The sequence below is a fragment of the Dermacentor silvarum genome, chromosome 3, assembly GCF_013339745.2.
Source record: "Dermacentor silvarum isolate Dsil-2018 chromosome 3, BIME_Dsil_1.4, whole genome shotgun sequence".
NCBI lineage: Eukaryota > Metazoa > Arthropoda > Arachnida > Ixodida > Ixodidae > Dermacentor > Dermacentor silvarum.
This window is the reverse complement of record NC_051156.1, coordinates 24,502,417-24,526,204: the sequence shown is the minus strand read 5'-3', so window position 1 is coordinate 24,526,204 and position 23,788 is coordinate 24,502,417. Positions and strand designations below refer to the sequence as shown.

Genomic DNA, 23,788 nt, shown 5'->3' with positions numbered 1-23,788 from the left:
GCACTCAAGATTCTGGTTTCAGCCTCACTGGCTGAGGAAGAAGATGCGGTCACTGACCAAGTCAAAGTAATACACAGAGACGTTTCGGGACCCGTACGGGTTCCTTGTTCACACTAAGCAGGCAAGAGCCTTAAGTCGCTTTTTATACTAAAATGTGACGTAATGAGTGGGTGTAGCTGGCAGGGAGATTGCCATCTGTCCTGTTGATAGTGTCCTCCGTGGTCTGAATAAACACTGATTCTAATAGTAGTCTTGTGGCCGGATTCTTCTCCTTGGCTATTATAGTGGTGTTATCCCAATTGATGCAGTGACCGTGATTATCGGCGGGCTCTGCCAGTGCGTTCGACGCTTTCTTGTTGTTGCAGACGTCCCTCCGATGTTCCTTTAATCTTCTGGTGAAGTTGCCAGTTTCGCCGATGTAACTGCAGCTGCAGTCTGCGCATGGTATCTTGTAGACAACAACAGGGTGAACACCAGGGTGAACAGCCTCACTGGCTGTTCGTTCGCTACGTGCCCTTCTCTTCCACTTCGTCTCTATATCTTCCTTGAGCACTCCTTGGGGCGCCCGTTTGACGGGAGCATTCGCTGTCTCCGCTGACTTCCGTATTCCCAGGCAGCCGCACTGTAACCGGTATTTCGTTTCCCGCAACTGAACTATAAGCGATACGTGTATACATGGAGTGCTATGGGAAAATTAACGGGAGTCTGAAAAGACCGCACTATATCCGGTCCGGCACTATAAGCGGTTACGTTATAAGTGGTCTATAGTGTATTTCACTACGTTCATAATTGATGCCGCTTCTAAATGCATATCCGAAATAAGTGGTGTGGCATGCATACGATGGTGGAATGACGAATGTAGGAACGCTCGTAGGAAACAGAACAAAGCGGGGGGGTTGCTAGCAACGTGATTCTCCTACTGCGGAAAATCCTATCAGTTTTAAGAAGGTAAAGTCCAAAGGCAGGAGAACACGCCGACAGGCCAGAAGAGAGCTGGCAGAAGTTTTCATCGGATATCAACTCGTATACACATGAATCCAAAGTCAGGAACAGGGTAAATAAGGTAAGAGAACGACACATATTCACTCCCTTTGGTAAGCACACAGGGCGACAGCTTGGAAGACCAAGCGAACTTCCTGGGCGCACATTTTGAACATGTGTCCAGCTCATCGCACTATTCCGAAACATTTAAACGATACAAAGCCAGACTAGGACAGAAGCTGGAACGAAACTGCAAAAAACATGGGGCATATAACGAGCCATTAAGATTAGCTGAGCTACAGGCATCACTAAACTGCTGCAATAATTCTGCTCCAGGATCTGACCGTGTAATATATGAAATGCTGAAGAACCTTCCCCATGAAACACAGAAAACCCTCCTTTCCCTCTACATCGCTGTATGGTCTTCCGGCGAGATCCTGTCTGCCTGGAAAGAGGCCATTATAATTCCTATCCTAAAACAGGGCAAGGATCCATCGTCTGTTTCGAAATACCGGCCTATAGCACTAACTAGCTGTCTCTGCAAAGTCTTTGAAAAAATGATAAACCGTCGCCTACATTTCCTAGAATCAAACAAAGTGCTTGAGCCATACCAGTGCGGTTTTTGCGAGGGTCGATCCACCACTGACCATTTGATACGTATTGAGGCGCAGATACGCGAAGCTTTTGTTCACAAACAGTTATTTCTTTCTGTATTCCTAGACATGGAAAAGGCCTACAACACCACATGGTGGTTTGGAATACTGAGAGACCTTTCCCACTTTCGTATACGGGGTAATATGTTAAATGTGATTGAAAGTTATCTGCTGAGTCGCACATTCCGTGTTCGAGTTGGCAATGTTTTATCACGACCTTTTGTGCAGGAAACTGGTGTACCCCAGGCAGGTGTGCTCAGCTGCACACTCTTTATCGCTAAAATGAACACGCTTCGTGCTTCGTTACCACCCGCTATTTTTATTCGATCTGCGTGGACGATATACAAATAGGCTTCAAGTCCTGTAACCTCGCAGTGTACGAGAGACAGGTACAGCAGGGGTTGAACAAAGTGTCTAAGTGGGCAGTTGAAAACGGATTCAAAGTAAACCCCCACAAAAGTTCTTGTGTTCTATTCACCAGGAAGAAAGGTCTCGTTGCAGATCCTACTATCGAATTGATGGACAACAAATACCTATGAACAAAGAACACAAGTTTTTAGGCATCATACTTGACTCTAAGCTTACTTTAATCCACCACATAAAACATCTCAAGGCCAAATGCTTAAAAACAATGAACTTACTGAAAATTTTATCTCACATCCTGGGGCAGCGACAGGAAGTGTTTAATGAATCTTTACTAGAGCCTCATTCGGTCACGATTGGACTATGGTGCCGTAGTATATCAGTCTGCCGCCCCGAGCACGCTAAAAATGCTAGATCTTGTCCACCATCTAGGTATCCGCCTGGCCACTGGTGCATTCAGAACAAGCCCCGTCGAAAGTTTATACGTAGAATCAAATCACTCCATCTTCAGAGAACATACATCAGCTTCACCTATTTTCTCAAAAGTGCACTCCGATCGGGAACATCCTTGTTCTGTAACTGTTAATGATTTGAAGTCTGCAACGCTTTTCTATAATCGACCCTCTATGAGGCTGCCTTTCTAACTGCGTGTAAGAGAACTTAGCGAAGAGATGGATGTCCCACTTCTAGAACATAGCCTAATGCCTCCAGCTAAGCTGTCACCACCCTGGGAGTGGCATGTGATAGAATGTAATCTATCCTATGTAGAGGTCACAAAGCACGCTCCCGAGCTCGAAATTGCAATGCATTTCCGCGAACTTCAATCGAAGTACTCGTGCTCAGAATTCTATACCGACGCATCCAAGTCCCATGCTGGCGTATCTTACGCGGCTGTTGGCCCCTCTTTTTCTAAATCTGACGTATTGAACCCCCTAACAAGTATCTTCACAGCAGAAGCCCACGCAGTACTATCTGCGGTGAAACATATAAAGAAATTAAAACTACAAAAAGCAATAATATTCACAGACTCGTTAAGTCTTGTAAAAGTGCTAACATCTTTACAAAAGCATAGAAATCGTGTTTTTATTGAGCTTTACTCACTCTTGTGTAACATTTACCTATCTCATAGACATGTAATAATATGCTGGGTTCCTGGCCATAGAGGAATCGAGGGCAATGTGCTTGCCGATGAAATCCCCAAATCAATGGCATTGCAAGGTACAGTATAGACCACTTGTAATGTAACCGCTTATGGTGCAGGACCGGATATAGTGCAGTCTTTTCAGACTCCTGTTAATTTTCCCATAGCACTCCATGTATACACGTATAGCTTATAGTGCAGTTGCGGTAAACGAAATACCGGTTAGTGCGGCAGCCTGGGAGTACGGAAGTCAGCGGAGACGGCAAACGCTCCCCTCAAACGGGCGCCCCAAGGAGTGCCCGAGGAAGAAAGAGAGACGAAGTGGAGAAGAGCACGTGGCTGCGAACGAACAGCCAGTGAGGCTGAAACCCGAATCTTGAGTCCGAGTCATGAAATATCACGGCGCGCATAGCGAGCGAGGGCCGGCCAACGCTTGCTTTACGATAACAGCAGTAAACGAAACTTCCGGGAGCGGGCGGCACCGGCACGGCACGGCGAAGGGCGCACGCGGAGACCGTGGAATGTGAGGGAGGAGGGCGTCAGGGAAGCGTATTTCGCCTCGGCAACTCCGCCGCTTCGGTGGCTTCCCTCGCCCTCCCTCGTAGCTCCCTGACTTTCGACTGTCATCGTGCGCGCCCGCCACCGTGCAGGCGCCGCCGCTACAGACGGCCCGGCGCCAGCTCCCTGCTGTTATCTGTGTTATCTGCTGTTGTTAGTTTTCTGCTGTTATCGGGAAGCGGGCGTTTGCCGGCGAGGGGGGGCAGTTTTGTTGGCCGGCCTGGGACAGCGCCGCTGCTTCCCTCTGCGCCGTAGCCGCCGCGTGCTAGGTCAACACGTGGCTAGAAAGTAGAGGAAGCATAAAGGGGAAAGAAGGGTTCACTGCCATTTTCTATGCGTGGCTACGGTAGTGTGGCTGAGACGTCAGCACGTACACACATGTTCCGGCGCAATGCAGAATCTGCGACCTTGCCATTTGAGAGACGGTGGAATTTCCGCCGAAATTTTTTTCTTTCTTTTTTTTTTGTTTGCGCGTGACATTGAGGGGTGTGATGTGTTTTGTCACCGATCTCAGGGGCGTGCAGGTGTTAGAGGAGATGGAGAAGGCAGGCGCATGGCAACACAGCAAAAGGATTTTTAATTACGCACGAACCCAAGACACGAACGAAAGGAAACAAAAATAAACAAGCACACTAAAACACACCGTGGGGACAATACTAACGAAGTTACAACCTAAAGCCTAATATACTAAGAATGTTCCTATTTGTGCCTACACTCGTCTGTGGCGGCTAATCCACCAAAGTCAGGCAACCTTGTATTAACGCTGGGACGCGGCGAATAAGAGTCACCTTGTTGTGTTCGTCGTTGCACGTTTGTCCAAGTCCGAAGCTCGTCGGCTCTTTCTCTCCGAATTCAGCGCTCTTGTCGATTCCGCAGACGTCTGTACCTCGCTGTCGTCGTGTCGTCTCTTTTGTAGGTGTTTAGCTCATCAGTGCTCCGTCGGTGGCAAGCTCCTCAGCTCGTCATTGATGGCGTTCGCCGTAGCTTAGGCCCACCTGCCTAGGCCTAGCGTCGGGATGCGTCGCAACTTCTTCAGGAGTGCCGACGTGGCGTCCCGAGGAGATTCGAACGTGCCGGTCTGCCGCAGAAGGGGGATCCTCTCTGGGGTGCCTGGTCCTGCCGTGAGAAGCTGCAGCCCGCCCAGGAGCCTCGCCCGAACTTGCCGAGGTCGACGGCCACACCTTGGACGGCCAGCGCCGCGTACTCAACCAGACCCCCAAGTCTCCCGTCGCCAGAACATAGCTGGAGATGCGACCTTCCTGACCCGGTGCCACGTTGAAACTCCACGGACAGCGCCTGTCATCCCTCGACTATGCCTCGGTTCTTGCGCCTCGCGCGCTCGCGCCGTTCGGAACCCCGTGTTTCTCGTGCTCCTTTTCTTTTTCGCGCCACCGGCGGCCTCTTACATATGACATGGGTCCCCTTTTTGAGAGTTTTCTTCCAAAAAACTGCTTACTCCTGATCTGTGGGGGGAGGGGGTGACGTTCGGGTGATGACTGTGACTCCTCGTAGTGACATTGGTGCCGGTTCGTGTGAAGACTTGATGCACTACACAACACCACCACACACTTCACCGCACAATTCACCAGTTGCACTGTTCACCACGTTTAAGAGTGTACTTTATGCACTTTTCATCACCTAATGCACTTCACTCGACTGTTCACAATGTTCACTATCTAATGTTCTGAGACACTCTCACATGAATAAACTTTGGGCCTAGACATATTTTGCATGCCCTAGATATGCGTAGGTACTGTTACAGTGTATTCCTTTCTATGCACATTTCTGAATCCCGCAGTCTTCCGCATGCCATTCCTAAATGTTTTTTCCTTTTGGTTCTGACCATTGCATCTGCCCTATTTTTTCCATCTCTTGCGAATCTTTTTCCTACCCTTACGCGTTACATGTCTAGGGCGATTTGTGTATCTATCCCCTTCGCCCTTTTTCACGGAGTCCCAATGTCCCCTCACGTCTAGTGCTTGATACTCCCTGGACTCAACATCACTTGTCGACTTCCTATCTTTCCGAGGTGAAACGACTTTTTCCACTCTCTTCCGCTCTTCGGGTATATAAACCTCGATTGGGATGTTGTCCATCCTCTTATCCCGGTTAACCTGAACCAAGGGCTCTCCGGTCCTGAGCTTCTTTACGGCGTCATGGGCACTATCTAGTCTGCCTGTGTCCTTCCCTTCAGCAATCGAGCACACGCTCATATTCTCGTTTTTCCCCTTAGCCATAGTCTTTTGACATACATTGCATGACCTGACGTATCTCCTCACATCGCTCTGTACCCCGATCCAAAAGAAATCTTCTGTTATTTTTTCTAAAGTGTCTTTTATTCCCTGGTGGCCTGCCGTTACGTTATCGTGCCCTAATTTCAGTACTTTATCTCTCAGTTCCTCTGGGACCATCAATTGCTGAACCTCTCTTCCCGAACTGAACACACACCTCCGGTATAATAAGTCGTTCTTCTTGAAAAACTCCGCTACGTTTCGACTTCCTTCTCTTCATACTACTTCCCCTATCTTCTGTACGCACTTCTGCAATCATTCGTCTTTCTCCTGTAATTCCTTGAATTCAGCGACTGTTATGTTCAACCCTTTAATGTTCGTGACCGGTAATGGTTTTAAGGGCTTAGTACTCTTACTCCTGGCTCGCGTTTGTACTGCCGCTGCTACCTCTACCTCAGGTGACTCCTCTTCTAGCGTTTCTGGCTTTTCTCTCTTCTCTAAATCTTCTGTCCTCTTCCAGTTAGGGTCTGGGTCATCCGCCCTTCTCACCCCTGATACATTCCCCAAAATCAAGTCAAACAGAGGATCTTCTACACACCTAGCTGTGACCAATCCCGTGAAAAATGGTGTCGAAACTTGAATTTGCGCCTCTGGCAAATACTTAACGGACCTGTCCGCCAAAATGACTGGTTTGAAATAGCCGGTAATGTTCTCTAACGGCACCAGACTTTCCCTAACCAATACTGTGTTCGCCCCCGTGTCTCTCAAAACTGTGGCCCTGCGTCCTTGAACTTCTCCCTCCACCACAGGCATGTTCTTTTCTCTCGGCTCACCCTCTTTACCTTTCATCATACATGCAGCTTTGGCTGCGTATCCTGATCTGCATTCGTGCGCTCCATGCCCTCTCTTTCGACATAGCTGGCAAACCACTGGTGGACCACGTCTACTATCCTTCGCCCAACAGTTCATTGCTATATGTCCCAGCCGATTGCAAAGAAAACATCTTTGGGGCGTCCCTTGCCTGTTCATTGGACCCCAATTCCTCGTCTCACCTGCAGCTGCCATCGGCGCGTCCTTGCCACTCTTTCCTAAATTTCTTAGACCCTGCGCCTCTACAAACTGATCTGAGTGCGCTGCCATCTCCTCCACTGTTTTTAATTTCCTCTCTTTGAGGAATACCGCCAGACTGTCGCTGCACCTGGCGAGAAATTGCTCTCCTACGACCTTGTCTCGCACCCCTTCATATGTCTTGTTGGCCTCCGACAACTCCATCCATCTCTCAAAGTAGTTTGTTAATCTACATGCAAACTGTTTTCCAGTTTCCGCGTCTTCCGGCTTGCATGACCTGAACTTTTCGCGGAAACCCTCAGCGGTTAGCCGGAATCTTTGCAATAAAGTGTTTTTTACTTTGTCGTAGTCTAGACTCTCTTCGACGGGCATCAGTCCGAACACACTCAAAGCCTCGCCAACTAGACACAGGCTTAAGGCGCTAGCCCACTCGTTTCTTGCCCAGCCTTGCCCGACCGCTATTCTTTCGAAGCGATGCAAGTACACATCTAAATCGTCCCTACGCTCATCAAAAGGAGCCATTAATTTCCTAGGGCAAATTTGCCTTGGTCTGGGCGAAGTTGATTTGGATGACGCCGATCCTGGTGAACTTGTGCCGTCACGAGAACCTGCGCCCATCTCCGCTAGTCTAATCTTTAATTCTAAAATTTCTTTTTCATTTTTGTGCTGTTTGCGCACTCGTTCATGTTCCTCGCGTGCTCGTTCGTGCCTCTGACGCTCTCGTTCGTGCTCCTTCTCTTTCTCTTGACGAGTGTACTCGAAGAATGTCATTGTCTCGTCCTTTGAGAGGTTTAAATCCTTGGCTATTGCCGCCAAACGTTCCCACTCCATCTTTGCTACTCCCGAGTATCGGTGACTGGGCTAAGATAGAACCCGGGACGGATCCTGGCAGGCTCGCCAATTGTGATGTGTTTTGTCACCGATCTCAGGAGCGTGCAGGTGTTAGAGGAGATGGAGAAGGCAGGCGCATGGCAACACAGCAAAAGGATTTTTAATTACGCACGAACCCAAGACCCGAACGAAAGGAAACAAAAATAAACAAGCACACTAAAACACACCGCGGGGACAATACTAACGAAGTTACAACCTAAAGCCTAATATACTAAGAATGTTCCTATTTGTGCCTACACTCGTCTGTGGCGGCTAATCCACCAAAGTCGGGCAACCTTGTATTAACGCTGGGACGCGGCGAATAAAGGCCCAACCGCATGCACGCGATATTCAAGCGACAAGCGACGCGACAGGCATACCCTGTCGCGCTGTCGTGTCGCGGCGTGGAGCAACTGCGTGAACGCGACATCGCGAAAAAGAGTAGCAACGGATTTACATTGTTGTGCGAATAAATGTTATCGTGCGCGCGTAAAGAAATCTCAATTTTATCAAAAGGTCAATGTTTTATCTAGACCTAGCTAAAATATGTTATCATCCCCAGTGAAAATCCGTCCCATGCATCCCCAGTGGAACTCCGTCCCATGCCGCCAGCGTAAGCTGCCGTGGCGCCATCTGTTGAGTAAAACTTAAAACACTTTCTCGGATCTCGGTGGTGTCTCAGGCCTAACAGCGTCAAAACAAAACAACCGATCTCAATAATGACAAGAGAGCGCCGATACTTAGTCTTTAGCTAGCGATGAGGTGAAGCGATGACTGATTGTATTATTTATTTTTTGCTGTCACAGCAGAGAGCAAGTTGCAAGAGCGAATTCAGATCGAAGCGGGCAGACTGATTGCTGCCATGTTGTTGTGCAATCGCAGTGCCCAGCGGATGTCGTCGCGCTGACTTCCGGGCGACAAGCGATATTTTCTGGCTGGCCAGAAACCAGCGACACGACCAGCGACAGCGGTGGATAGCCCTCCGCGACAGCAAAACCTGTCGCTCGTCGCCGTCGCTTGTCGCTGTCGCTCGAAAATCGCGTGCATGCGGTTGGGCCTTAAGAGTCACCTTGTCGTGTTCGTCGTTGCACATTTGTGCAAGTCCGAAGCTCGTTGGCTCTTTCTCTCCGAATTCAGCGCTCTTGTCGATTCCGCAGACGTCTGTACCTCGCTGTCGTCGCGTCGTCTCTTTTGTAGGTGTTTAGCTCATCAGTGTTCCGTTGGTGGCGAGCTCCTCAGCTCGTCATTGATGGCGTTCGCCGTAGCTTAGGCCCACCTGACTAGGCCTAGCGTCGGGATGCGTCGCAACTTCTTCAGGAGTGCCGACGTGGCGTCCCGAGGAGATTCGAACGTGCCGGTGTGCCGCAGAAGGGGGATCCTCTCTGGGGTGCCTGGTCCTGCCGTGAGAAGCTGCAGCCCGCCCAGGAGCCTCGCCCGAACTTGCCGAGGTCGACGGCCACACCTTGGACGGCCAGCGTCGCGGACTCAACCAGACCCCCAAGTCTCCCGTCGCCAGAACATAGCTGGAGATGCGACCTTCCTGACCCGGTGCCACGTTGAAACTCCACGGACAGCGCCGTTCATCCCTCGACTATGCCTCGGTTCGTGCGCCTCGCGCGCTCGCGCCGTTCGGAACCCCGTGTTTCTCGTGCTCCTTTTCTTTTTCGCGCCACCGGCGGCCTCTTACATATGACAAGGGGTCTCTCCTGAGCTTTTACTCTATGGCGGTACCGGGGCAATGCCGGTCAGAGGCGCCGCCGCGTGATTTGGTTCGAATTAACGAGATTCGACTGTAAATTGAATGCAAATGTTCTAGCCGCATTCCTCGACTGTCGCATATGCGTGGCAGCTCGGTGCACATGTTTTGCATATGTGCGGGCCTTGAAAAATACTTGCTTTGGTTATAGTGCGGATATTTGCGACTCCGGCGACTTACGTTATAAGCGGTCTACGCTGTATTGGTCTTCTCGCTGCTGCCCCTGCTACAGATGAAGCCTTCCCTACGAAACAAACTGCGAAGCCACTGGCAACACTTGTGGGATGCCGAAACAAATAATAAGCTCCACTTGATTAAGCCTCAGTTAGGTTTCTGGCCCTGTACAACGAAAACACGACGAACTGATGTCCTATTCTGTCGTCTCAGAATAGGACACACATATGGTACTCACAATTTTCTATTGAATCCTCCAACCTGTGGTAGATGTGGCGAGAGGCTTACCGTCCTCCACATCCTCTTGGAGTGTCGGGAAGCCGAAAGAGAAAGAAAAACATTTTCTTCTGGCATGCCACTATTGTATCCCTCTACATCCCGCTATGTTTCTTGATAAAGAACCGCTTTTTAACACCAAAGCACTCCTCGATTTCTTGAACGATGTGATCCTGCATGTTATTAGCCCAATAAGTTCGTAGCACATCCTCTCTCCAGAGGATGTTGCTGCGATAGTTTTTTATAGCACATGCCTCCAGGCCCTTGTGTTTGAAGGGCTCTGTTTGGGCACTTGTGCTTCTGCCCAATTCGTGCATCTGTAATTTTTGTAAGTCGTATGATTATTTCGCAACGCATTGTTCATGTCCATAGTAAAAAAATTAGTCATTGCCATAATCTTACTACGTCTAGATTTTACACACTTTGCAGCGGCTGTTTTGAGGTCCCTTTACAGCCATGCCACATCTAATGTTCATATAATTCACTATTTCATGTGCCACTAACAAGCCATTACCATCGTCTTGGCGCTCTTTGACCACATCTGGCCCTTGCGCCAATAAACCGCAAAAATCATCACGTAATTTACATAAATAAGAAACAAAAGTGTTGCAGTACTGAGCCTTAGGGCAACCTGACATCGCATGAACGGCTACCACTGAGAGTGATCAAATGTAACAATTTGAAATCCTAATTGTAATTGTCTGTTATCGATTTGTGTAATTGAGTACCATGGTTACTACTAAAGAATGCCCCGAGTTCGAGCTTGGTATGACAAATCAGATCAATGAAAATAATGTGAATTTGACCACGTAGGTTCAGGGATGAGGCAATGTCATGACTAAATTCAAATAGTTGTGTCACAGTAGAAAACCCTGATCAAAAACCTTGCCGATTCCTTGACAGTAAGTGGTTAGTGGACAGGTACAAAATGATATGCTTGGGAATTATGTGTTGTAATACTTTGCAATAGTAAGGAGGTGGGTCTGTAATTGGAAAGCATTTTTCTTGCCAGACTTGTATATCAGCACTACATTAGCCATTTTCCAAATTACTGGTTCAGTGTGAGACTCGAGTGATTTCTGGAAAATAACAGTTAAATATCTGGTGCACCGCGGTTCAGAGTACTTTTTCAAAAACATGTTAGGGATGCTGTCTGCGCCAGCTCTCTTAGTAGTGTTGCTTTGTAAAAGAAAATTGAGTACTTCAGCTTGGGGAAGCATGGCAGTGCACGTTCAGGATTCTATGCAGTTTTAAAGCCATTATATAACACAGGTATTGTCAAATGCACCTGAGATACCCAAATGATCACAACAAGATTGATGGTCTTTAATGAAACAAGTGCAACTTGGACAAGTAGGTGGAAAAATCAATTACCAGAAATTTAAAGGGTTCTCCTTCATGACCGTAGTTAAAGTGTTTTCGTAATAATTTTTAGTCGCATGCGTTCTAGTTCTAAGGGTAGCATTCAGAGAACTCGGCATGGACTCGTCCATTGTATGGAATGATCTGCGACGTCTACAACTTTTTTTTTATCTGTTGCTTAAGCTCTGTCTCTGGTTTACCAGGCGTGCTTTAGAATTTCTTTAGAGATGTTTCTCATGGACACATTGTCACACACAGCTGTGTTGCAGGGCTGTAAAAGCTATCGAGTGACGTATCAGCAGTGCAGAGGTCGCTGTCAAGAATTCATCAATGCAGGAAGCTAAGACACCTGTTATTGCGTTTATCATCCGCACGAAAATTTGTTATCGTATTGTTACTGGTTTGCTTGGCTGACAGGCTATAATAAAAGCAAGAAAAACGGCTTTGTGATCCGACAGACCGCATCACATGTAAAACCATTTTGTAACAGTTGCTCATTACTAGATCCAAAATAGCCTTATCATGAGTTTGGGGACGGACAGCGTGAGTGAGATTGACAGAAAGTGCCATTTCAAGAAATGAATCACGCAGTCGCAACCAGTCAATACAGGGTAGATTACAATCACTGCATACAATCATTTTGTATTTGTGTAGTTTAGGGGTTGCTATGTAATCGCAAATCACATCAAGGATATTGTTGACAATACTTGGTGGTGGTGTGCAGCCAGACATATTGACATAACGCCAGAAACACACTCTCTGGGAAGTTCTGGTAGCAAATGAAACTCGGTGTTGCTCTTGAGACACAGGGCAACACCCCCTCCTCGGCCAGCATGCCTCTCATTTCTCAAAACGCTGTATTTATTTATTTCTTTATTTCTTTATTTATTTCCAAATACTGTCGTGTCAGTGTGAGACATTGCAGGCGTGGGTACATAAGTAGCCTAAATAGGTAAAATCAAACATTATCAGCATACAATCAGTAGAGCATGTTACATATGTGCATGGTGAGTACAAACAATATCGCGTGTAAAGAAACGCATGTATTCAAAGGTACAAAAAATAGAGTACACCAGCAGATCTTAGAAGTAATGAGAGATGTGATTTCTTTCGCAAATTGTGCGGGAGGTAACTGTCGAAGTGAGCCATCAAGGCCATTCCAGAGTTTGACTGTTGACGAGAAAAATGAAAATTTAAAAGTGTTCAAGCGTGATTGGAATGGAACGAGGTTTAGGGGGTGAGTGCTTCGAGTTGCACGCGCAACACACTTCACAAATGAAACCGGTGCTGCAATAACTGACGATCCGTGTATGATCTTATGTAGAGTGATAAGACGCTCACACGTGCGTCTGTGTGCAAGTGTGTCAAGTGATAGGCCATAGGCATGTGAAGAAGGTGAAAAATGGTGGTCATATCTGTTACAAATATATCTTATCGCTTTGTTTTGCAGAGATTCCAATTTGTTAGCGTCACAAGAAGAATAGGGAGACCAGACAACGGACGCATACTCCAAAACTGGCCTTGTCTTGTATGCAGTTAGTTTGCAATCCTTAGTGGGGGTACATGTACCTGTACATGTACATGTCCTTTAATGTACGTTTTAAACGTGCTACTTTGTGAAGTGCCTTCGAGTGGATGCAGTCTATGTGTTTCTGCCATTTCATGTTATGAGCAAAAGTTACCGCGAGATACTTGAATTCATTTACATGTGCGATTTTAGTCCCGCTGAAACCATAATTAAAGTGCAAAGGTGTTTTATTATTCGTGAAGGTCATTGAGACTGTCTTTGTTAGGTTAGGTGCTAGTTGCCAAGTATCGCTCCCAGCACAGAACTTGGAAAAAATTCATTTAATAGTGACTGGTCATTTGCATTCGAGACTTCGGAATACAATACACAATCATCTGCGTAGAACCGTAGCTTAACTGGCGAGTTTTCAGTGACCTTCACGGCATCATTGATATAGATTATAAATAAAAGCGGGCCTAACACAGATACTTGGGGCAGACCAGATGCAACTTCGATAGTGTTGGACTTACTTTTATTAAAGGAAACGTACTGACTTCTGTGATGCAAGTAATCAGCAATTCAAGTAAGTAGTTGGTCATTTTTAATAACCTCACGAAGCTTGAGAAGCAGTTTTCTATGACAGCAAGAGTCGAAAGCTTTAGCATAGTCTATAAATATAGCATCTAGCTGGCCTCGGCTATTTAGCACTGTAGCAATATCATGCGCAAACTCAATAAGTTGTGTTATTGTCGAGAAACCGGGCCAAAAACCATGTTGACACGCTGAGATAACGTGGTTCTCTGTTAAGTAACTAACAATGTGTTTGTGGATAATGTGTTCAAGTAACTTGCAAGTAGTACATAACAAGGAAATTGGCCTGTAGTTAGAAATGATTTGCTTTTTACCGGGTTTTAAAACTGGGACCACGTTAGGTGTTTTCCAAATGCTCGGAACGGTAGAGTTCAGAAGTGATTTCCTAAAGATAATTGTGAGGTAACGTGTGTTCCACTCAGAATATCGCTTAAGAAAAGTGTTTGGAATATCGTCTGGACCACAGCTTTTAGTTGTGTTGATGTTGAGTAAAAGATTGAGAACACCTTCGACAGTTATGGTAATATCGGGAAGCGCTGGGAGGGCAAGAGGGTTGAAAGGTGGAGTAAGACCATCGTCGGAGACAAAAACAGATTCAAAGAAATTATTGAAAGCCTCTGAGATGCTGGAAGGCTCGGTAGAGGGGACACCGTCGATAATAAATGACGAAGAACTAGAATCATTAGGATTGATGGGTTTCCAAAACCTCGAAGGATTTTCTTTGAGAACAGTCGCTAGGGTCACGTTGTAGTAAAAGTGTTCCGCCTCGTACATTTTAGCTTTTAGTGTCGTCTTCAACGTGCTTAGTAGATTGACAAAAGTATGGTCTTTCTGACGACGCTTACAAACTTGTTTGATTCTTCGCAACAGGTGAATGATTTCGCGATTGCACCATGGATGACGCCAATTACGCTTTATACATTTCTTAGGAACATGATAGAGATACAGCTGCGCACAATACCATAAAGCAGGGGTTCTCAAGCATGTTCGTTCCGGTTAACCCTGCTAAGCTCCATGAAGCACCAAGGAACGCCCCCCCCCCCCCCCCCGCGAAATAACCGAATTAAAATTTCCTAATTAAACTAATGTCTAATTATCCAGAGTATCAAGAAAACAACAAATGAATGCTTACTACTTCAACACGCTTTTATTTACTGAATGCATCAGAAAATCTTGCTTCTATTTTGTACAAAAGCAGTGAGGAAGCTGAAATTCTTGTCATCTCATGACTGATTAAGGGGGGGGGGGGGGCTAGCAGCGGCAAAGGCCTCGCAACATCCTTCGCAGCGCGGCCGCGGCGCGCATCTTATCTGCAGATAAGCTTTTCACCACCGCGCGCACATTCGGTTATTTTTTCGCTAGGGAGCTGGTCGCCAACAAATCGTCCGTCCATCGCGATGTAGCCGGTGCTCTTAATCTTTGAAATTTTTGCACTGAGTCAAAGCGCAACTACTACTGCTTGCCGCAACTGCTGCTGACGAAACCGCGGCTGTTATCGACGCGATCATGGACGGCGACCTTGTGGTTCAGAAGGCAAGCGGCCGACGCACTCACCAAGTCAAAACGAAACTACCATTTGCTGCAGCAAGTATGGACGAATCCGCAGTCGCTATCGACGCGATCATGGATGGCGACTACGCAGTTATAAAGGCACGCAGCCGATGCGTGCACCGAGTCAAAACGAAACTATTGTTTGCCGCAACCGCTGCAGACGAAACTGTGGTGGCTATCGACGTGATCACAGATGGCGACTACGCACTTATGGAAGCACGCGGCTAGCCGCCAACGTGGTTTTACCTGTGACGATTAATGCAGCAATAAGCGCTTTGAGGGCACAAATAAGCACAAAGCATTCCGGCGTTGCTGTCACACACATATCGCGTACGACTGCAGCTGAGGACCCTAGCGATGCGGACTGCGCCGCTTCGTTTTTGGACACTAGCGTCATTTTTACTCTTTTGCGGTGCGCATTTGTGGTGCTCCGCGCATTTGTGGTGCTCCGCGCATTTACTTTTTTATTCCTCCGACGTCAGTGCGTATGCTATAGGCACCTACCCTATCTACAAATGGGAGAAATGCGCATGTTGGCACGTTACGGCCTCCGAGATTCAAGAGCGAAAGCTTAGGCGCGCTGCCCGTTTTCGAAGGTTGAGTGGCTACCAGCTGCTTGCGAATTTATTGCGCAGTTCACGCACTGCCGTTGCGTGCTGTGATGTGCTTTTTGACACTCGGGCATGGGTAATGGAAGTTCTGTGGATCGAGCACACCTCTTGTTCGCCATTGGTTCCACGCCGTCGAGCGTGGGACCACGGAAAATTTATCAGTGGCGCGTGGAACCCCGAGCAGGGGCCTGCGGAACCCCAGGGTTCCGCGGAATCCACTTTGAGAACCCATGCCATAAAGCATGCTCACTAAAGAATGAAGTCGAGAGTATGACGGAGGCCCGTCTGGTCGGGATGATGCATAGTTAATAGGAAGGGATCGAGACACCGACCGAAAATTAAGTTAATTAATTAAATTAAGCAATTAAGTTCACCGTAGAAGTGGAATCTGAAGGCCAGCTGCCATTCTTGGACACCCTTGTGCAACGTGAAGGACAAAAATTTATTGTTCAAAGTGTTTAGGAAGCAGACTCACACTGGTCGCTACCTCAACTACAAATCGGTGCATCCTGCTTCGCAAAAGAGGTCTGTTGTCGGCTCTCTTCTTCGTCGGGCGAAAAATGTGTGCACTGCAGCGGAAGACTGCATGGCGGACAATGCACTTGTGCGGCGTGAATTGACGGCTTGTGGTTATCCTGAGCACTTCATTGACTCAGTAGGGCGCCAGCTAGCTCGTGCAATACCCAGCCACCCAGGACCCCCTCAAAAACGGGCTGCGATACCTTACGTCCCAGGCGTAAGCGAGACCCTTGCACGAGTTCTGCGCTCATATGACGTGCAGGCTGCGCACGTTCCCTCCCGGAAACTCAGGCACGAGCTCGTGCGCGTAAAAGACCCTTTGAAAAAGGACAAGTTCCCAGGTGTGGTGTACGTCATTCCGTGTGCGGACTGTCCCTATGTCTACGTCGGAGAAACCGGAAACTTCAAAAAAAGACTTCAACAGCACAGAAATGACGTCCAAAAACGACACGTTGCGTCGAATGCCCTAGCCGAACACTGCGCAACTACGTCACACACGATTAATTGGGACAAAGCTCGTGTGGTCGCCAGGGAAAGAAATCATTCTGCGCGTCTGTATCTTGAATCCTTAATCATCCAAACCATGGCGCACACTCTTAATCGCAACGAAGGAAATCTGCCGTCCATGTATGCCAAATGCCTTGGTCATGTCTTGAGCCGCACATAAAAAGGGCGCAAGCTCTGCCGCATATTTCATTGTGAACAAGGCTCCCGTGGGGGAGCCGAAACGTTAATGTATTTTTAAATATATTTCAACCATTTTTGGTCGGTGTCTCGATCCCTTCCTATTAACTCACTAAAGAATCAACGTCGCACTGGTCACTGCAAAACAAAAAATTATCGTACGCCGAAGCAAGCGCATTTACAATTGATGCATCGTCTGCTTTGACGAAGTTTGGTACATATTTAAACACTGGCTTTCTGGCTTCGCACGTAGCATTCACACTCACGATCACTGCCTTGTGATCAGACAAGCCTTCAACAGTGTAGCAATGGTGTCCATTCTGTACAAGCTCGTGGTTTACAAAAACAATGAGCCTGTCTGGTGAGCCTGTCTTGGTGGAAGCTCTGGGATTTTGATTAAAACATTGTAGTCAGCATCCCACAATTATGTTCCATAAATGATTAGTTGATTGTGCTGCAAACTGATTTTTTGTGCATTTTTTCTCAGTTCAGTTGAGCCATGTTCACGGCGCACATGCCTCACTAGAGTCGAAAAATCGTCATTGATATGTTCCCTTTAGCTTGTGTACATTGCTCAGTATTTCAAGCTTTGTTGAAAAATGGAGCAGCTTAAGAATGACTGAGATTGTTCCTGCGCATCCCAAGCCTGTGGCAATATGGCGGCAAACTGAAGTCAGAGATTTTTGATGGCAATTGATCAAGCGATTTGTTTGGTGCCTCTTCCGGTTAGCCTTGATTATCTAGGTCAACATTTTTGCACTCGAGTGCTTGCAACAACCTTGATTATGCACATACTGAACAACATCAGCATATTTCATTACAGCTTCATTAGTCACTCCTGAAATAACGTGGCCTTCATGGTGAGCCGTAGAATCTCTTGGGTAACGCGTGCTTGACCACTGAGCAAATGTAAAAGCATTTGCGGCAGCAGCAGTAGAAAGCGGTCGTAAGTTCTTTAGCACTTGTATGTACATGAGTGTCCTACCTAGAGGCAAAAGAATGTGTAGCAGTTGTAATTAATGCCACTGCCGGATGCACTGAAGTATAATGGTGGCGACTATGTTTTACGTGCAAGCGTAAAATCTCGCTTAAATCTGGCTGCCCCATTGCTGTCAAAAGATTGTTTATTGCCGTGAGGGAAGCAAGCGCTGGAGGAGGAAGGCGCCTGGAGAGGGGAATTACTGCGTTCACGCCCTTTTGTTTGTGCTTGGATGCCGCGGTGCTCGCTGTGCATGTTTGCGGTGCCTGTTCTTTGCATGTGTAGCAATATGCATTTTCTCTGTGGCATACCAGGCACCGTCTAAATCACTGTAGTGACTGCAGTTGCACGCTTTCCGTCTGTGCTCACTTTGCATGGCAGCAATATGCGCCTTCCCTGTGGCACAACACTGTCGAGATCAATGTAGCGTTCGTGCCCTTTCCGTTTGTGTTTCGACACTGCGGTGCTTGCTCTGTATTTGCGACGCCCATACGCTTGTACTTGACCCACATTCACAAAGCCAACTTTTTTATATGTGCAACTTGTCCGTGATGATGCTGTCCAATGTCGAGCAAAACTCAGCCAGCTAGGGAGCCGTGTAATATCCATGTGGTAGACTGCAGCATCGCACGTACAGCAGAAAAGTTTGCAATTCAGCAAAACCGGCATGAGCTGATCACTTTGCACTCAAGGAATATTTTCCAGAAGATAACCGGCAATTGCCGCAATCTGCAAGAAGAGGCAAAAGAACCTGTAGGGGTCGTAATCAAGGGCGCTGTTGGATGCACTCACTGCATATCACGCTATTTATTTTGCTTTCTTGGTCACAAGAATTGTTTGTGTCCGAATTTCAGGATGATTTCATTTATTCAGTGCAGTGCAAATAAGTGGAAGCCACCTGAGTGTGCGAAAATTGATGCTAATTAAATTAACGTTTGCCTTCTGCTCAAGCTGTAGCTTGGTCAGGGAATTTAGATTTTTAGGATGATCCAAGAAAACATGGGGATTCTACTAGTGGCTGTTTGTTTGCAAGGGTGACGATGGCACTGGAGGAAATGGCAGGACAGGCCTTAATTCAAATTAAAGTTTATACCCGACGTAAAGCACTTTTTTAACCGCCATCAGAAAAACATACAAGTAAAATCAAATCTTGGCATGCGTGTGTCAAACACTTTAACATCAAAACACTTCCCATCACATAGCGGCACCCTCAGAAAGCGAAAATTGGAGTTCACTGTTTAGTAGGGTTATTGATGAGTTGCCAACATGTGCAGGGGCAATTTTTTGAATGGAGAAAGCCTCAGCTATTTCTCGAGTCAACCTCTCTCGGTGTTTGAATACGACTGCTTGAATGCCCTGCAATAGTGGTTCACACGAAGAGCAAGGTTCGTAAAAGGGGGTTGAATTCACTCATTTTCTCTTGTCTATTAAGGCGAACATGCTTTTGTGCAATCTCTACTGGTGGCTGGGCACAACAGTGTTTGTGTGTTGTGTGTGTGTGTGTGCAGCATTGTGCCTGCGCTGTCTCGGCTGGCCCTCGGCATGGGCTGCCTGCTGTTCAGCCTGATTGGCTCGGGATACCTGGACGAAAAGTTTATGCTCTCAGATGAGTTTGCGGTGAGTCTGTGCCTCTGCTTTCAGGGTCCACAAGACTTGTGCTTGATTCATTACCATCAGATCATTAAAGGGACACTAAAGAGAAACCGGAAGTTGAGCTTAAATGGTAGATTATGCTTTCACGATCTCAGCCATACCATTCTTACCGCAAACAGATGTCTAATAAGCGAGAAAATAGCGAAAAACTGAAGGATAGGTGCTGACGCCCCTTCGAAATTCCCGCACTACACGTTCGTGACGTCGGAGATTACAAATGCAGGCTGGTCGCGATTGGTCGAGAGCGATTTATCTCTGTTAATAAAACGCAAAATGAAATACACCTTAAACGTACATAAACAGCACTTGCCAACTTTTTAAACCGTTTCAAGCGAGGAAGTACAAGTTTAGCGCAAAATTATATAAATAAGAAAAAATGGCATGGCGGTACATGTGACCGTGATAGTTTCGTAGTTTCGTTTTTGGTCAATGCATCGTCGCGCGCCTGTTCCGCTCTACGGTGTTTTGTTGCGTGTTGCGTGGCTCACGAAACGTTGACTTCGCGGGAAACAGCCAGAAAATGCCTCGTGTGTGTAGTGTTGAGGGCTATATAAATGGCCCAAGGCGCTTGTTCAGGGGCAGTGGCAGAGTTGACTCGATTGTGTCCTTTCATGTGGTGTTGCGCGGAGAGCCCCGGCTCCACAGCGTTCGCAATGGCTCAGTGCTCTGCCGATGATAAAACGGCAGAAGAGCCAGAGAAACCCATGGTGTGCTCTCTGCATTTCTCGCCCTTGGATTATGTGTACAATCTTGCCCTCGGAAAGTATCTTGGCGTGCCCCAGAGGCCAGTTCTTTCTCGAGCAGCTGTTCGCTCAATGCGGCCTTCATCAAACCCCCTACCGGTGCCCCTGCAGCAGCAAACTGGCGGCTCGGTGAGTGCTGAATGTCATTAAATAAAGCCACGAAATAACCATACCGAGTACGTGCGCAACTTTCTACGCTTGTTCTGTCGGGAACATCGTCGCCTTGCGGACCGCACGCTTCGCCTTCCATCGACGAAAACGAAGCTCTGCTTTCTCACCGCCATCGCACGCGGAAACACCTACCGCTCGAGCACGGAGGATCGTTTCGCGCTCCGTTTCACTGAATATCGCTGAAATGCAGTCCTGCTTCCCTGGCAAGCTCTTCGTTGCAAGGTTCAACGGCAGCAACGGTATCCATCGTGGCGAACGCAAACGCAGCGACCATGCATGCAGCCATGATGCATCCAGCGCCTCGGCCGTTTACGCAAGCGGTGACGTATTATGGCGCATTCTGATTCGCTGAGAGCAATGCAATCTGTGACGACACTGCTTCAGCGCCAAATCTGGGGTGAGCGAAATTGAGGAAGAGATATTTGGTCTTTGTTTACGAATTTCTCCGCTAATAACTCATATTTTTGCACACAACAAAAACTGCATGCATTCCTGAAGGTCCCTCTTTTATTCCAGCTGAACTTCCTGTTTCTCTTTAGTGTCCCTTTAAGTCAGATCTACGTTGCATGCTATGTGTGGTTTATGCAACACTGTGTCCGCTGCACTTGAACAGGGTACTTGTAGGGGCCCTAAAACATAGAGTATTTTTTTTTGCTTGGTCAGCAACCTCAATTTTTTACTTTTTTGGTAGAATGCTACCTGACCAGATGAGCTGTTGTCGATGTATACTATAGGCCTTTCAGGCGTGAAATATGATGGACTGTTCATAAATATGTTGTAGGCTTATGCCTCGGGAGCGAACGAAGCAGATGGCTGATTATGCTTATCTCGATGAGGCAGGCATTACATCCATGAGCAGTCAAATGCATAATTGATGAACGAAATTTTGCTAATTACTTTACGTCACACATTGCAATTTACGAATTGTAGCCGGTGAGTTGGCAAAGCATATTCAGTTGGAAGGAATTCAAAGAAAGGCACCGGTTTCGAGATAAGTGCCATAAAACTTGCGGTAAAAATGCTCTGTTGTTACTTCTTGAAGAATGTATGTATTGAAGCACTAAAGTAACTGAAACAGTGCATTTCGTCTCACACTTTGAAAATGATGAGCAATACGAGAACAAGGGAGCCTGCTCCTACCTTGTTCTCGTGTTGCCCCTGGACCTTCGTGATCCTTATAATTAGTTCCAAGTGGGTACACCTTGCGAACTTGTGAGCTACACTTTGTAAATTGCAATATGTGCCGTGAAGTTACTTGTTCAACAGTGAATTTTTACTAATTATCTGGTTATGCATTTTCATTTCTCGAACATCTGCCTCATTGAGTAATTTAGTTCAAGGGTTAAAATTGTGCTATCTCTTCTGGCAATTTTTAAAAAATTTGGTACAGCTACAAAAGATTGCACCGGCTGTGTGCCAAAAGCAAAACTTGGTCGAAAATACAATGGGGTAGCATGAAATGATGTGGGCAGTGAGAAATGAGATTTCATTGTGGCAGCAAAGCTTAGCAGACCTGGCAGACAGGCTCCTGGGCTGTTGGGAAGGGGGGCTTTTGCATTGACCGTGAATTGTGCAGGCTCACGGTCCACCCATGCGACTCCTGCTCATGGGGATGTGGCAGGTGGTCACGCTGCACAAGTACGTTGCCTGCTGGCTGCTTGCGGTGAGTCCCGTCACGGGTGTATCCATCCTGGAATGAGCACTGTGAATTTTTCTGTGGTAAAATCAACCACTTGCATTCCTGTGCCACATTATTGGTTAAACCTAGCTGCTGGGCTTCTGTGCCAAACGGAAAAGGAATGCAAAATCGCATGCGCTCCTTCGCTGCAGTGCCACCAACTTCGTGCACCTCTCTCTGTCGACTGGTGTTTCTTTTCCAATATTTCGCATTCCTTTTGCTTTTGGTGGAGACACTTAGTAACAGAACGTAATTGTTATAAGCAATAGCACAGCGTGGGAACATTACAGTAAGCAATTTTTTTTACCCAGAACGCACACCGAACTTCATGGTGCCGCAGCTACTCATTGTTACATCCAAGTATTCTTACAACCGGTAATGCTGTAAGTCTAATTAAAATGTTTTGATGTCTGTCCCCTGTTTTTTTCTGGCAACCTTGTTAAACAGTTATCGGTTATAACAATGGAATTTTCTTGGTACATAAGTATTGTTATAAAGGAGTTCGACCATCATAACGAAAGTTACATTTCTTTCGAGTGGTCTGCACTGATCTAAAATATGTATGGGTGTGCGAATAGCAGCTGTTATTCACAGCCTTTTCACTAACATTTTTCCCATCATGGTATTCACAATTGTAAGTTTCTGTCCCTGTGCCGCACATTACAAAATCAAGGTTTATTAAAAACACAAAGGAAGCATTAGGAAGAACTAAGCATATTGTTTGCAAATTCAGGGCTGTTCGGAGCATAAGCAGTGGGCATTATGTGCTTCGCGACCCAACGAGACATGCGTGTCGTCTGCGGTGATGGCAGTGCGACCTTTTCTCTAGTTGAGGTGCCACTGTTGTGTGCAAAGTGCGTGTTCTGATGTAGTCTGATGCGAGGACCCCAGTGCTGCCCCCATGAATAGTTCCGAACAGTACCCACTGCTGAATGCCGTGTCCAAACATTTTATTGGGAATTGAATGCGTTTACCCAGAAACGTTTGGGATCGATGCAGCGAGCTCTGGTACGTTATGTTCATTGCGGAGGGGATGGAAGTTATTGCATTTTTGCTTCATCGTGTGCAATCGAGGACATAAAGTATCCGAAAAGTATTTAAAAAAGCATTCGAATTTTCGAGTGGTGACTATTCGATTCGATGACCTAATTGAATAGTGACTACAGTAGAACCTCTTTTACCGTATTTTTCGGCGCTGAAGTTGCACCTTTGTGTTAGTCGCAGCCCCCTAACAGCAGCCACTTCTGCAGAGAAGTTAACATAGAACTCGCATCTTTGTATAAGATGCACGCGTTTCACGCATTGCGGGTTCGCACGCCTACTGTCAACTGCAATTTTATTGTTCGATACAGAAGTTTATATGGAAGAGCAGAAGAAAAAAAGATGCAGAAATGCAATATTTCAATGCAACATACCGGCAGCAGGGAACGGTGGTGTGTTTGGGTTGTCACCTATTAAAGGCGTGCAGTACACTCCAACGGCACTACGCCTTGTACTTTGTGAAACGAATAGGTGAAGATGTGTATCGCAATAGGGTTGGCGGCGAAGTCGTTTTTTTTTATATGACCATTATCGTTGTGTTGGCAACAGTGCGTGCCTGAGTGTTGTGTCGGCAACCATTTGTGCCTCAACATGGTGGCAACTCTGGTGGACCTAAGTGTATACGTA

At 46.9% G+C, this 23,788-nt stretch overlaps 1 protein-coding gene across 3 annotated transcripts in view; it reads left to right on the top strand.

Moving 5' to 3' along the window:
• The window catches only part of LOC119445386 (lysophospholipid acyltransferase 5-like), a 229,556-nt gene that overhangs the window by 93,099 nt on the left and 112,669 nt on the right, over positions 1-23,788 (top strand). For 2 of the 3 annotated variants that reach the window (XM_049664504.1, XM_037709693.2), the window contains 2 exons: positions 19,384-19,492; positions 22,019-22,105. In XM_049664504.1, the coding sequence (XP_049520461.1) occupies positions 19,384-19,492; positions 22,019-22,105 (196 nt within the window). The remainder of the gene's footprint in view (positions 1-19,383; positions 19,493-22,018; positions 22,106-23,788) is intronic. The other variant, XM_049664503.1, reaches the window with a different exon arrangement.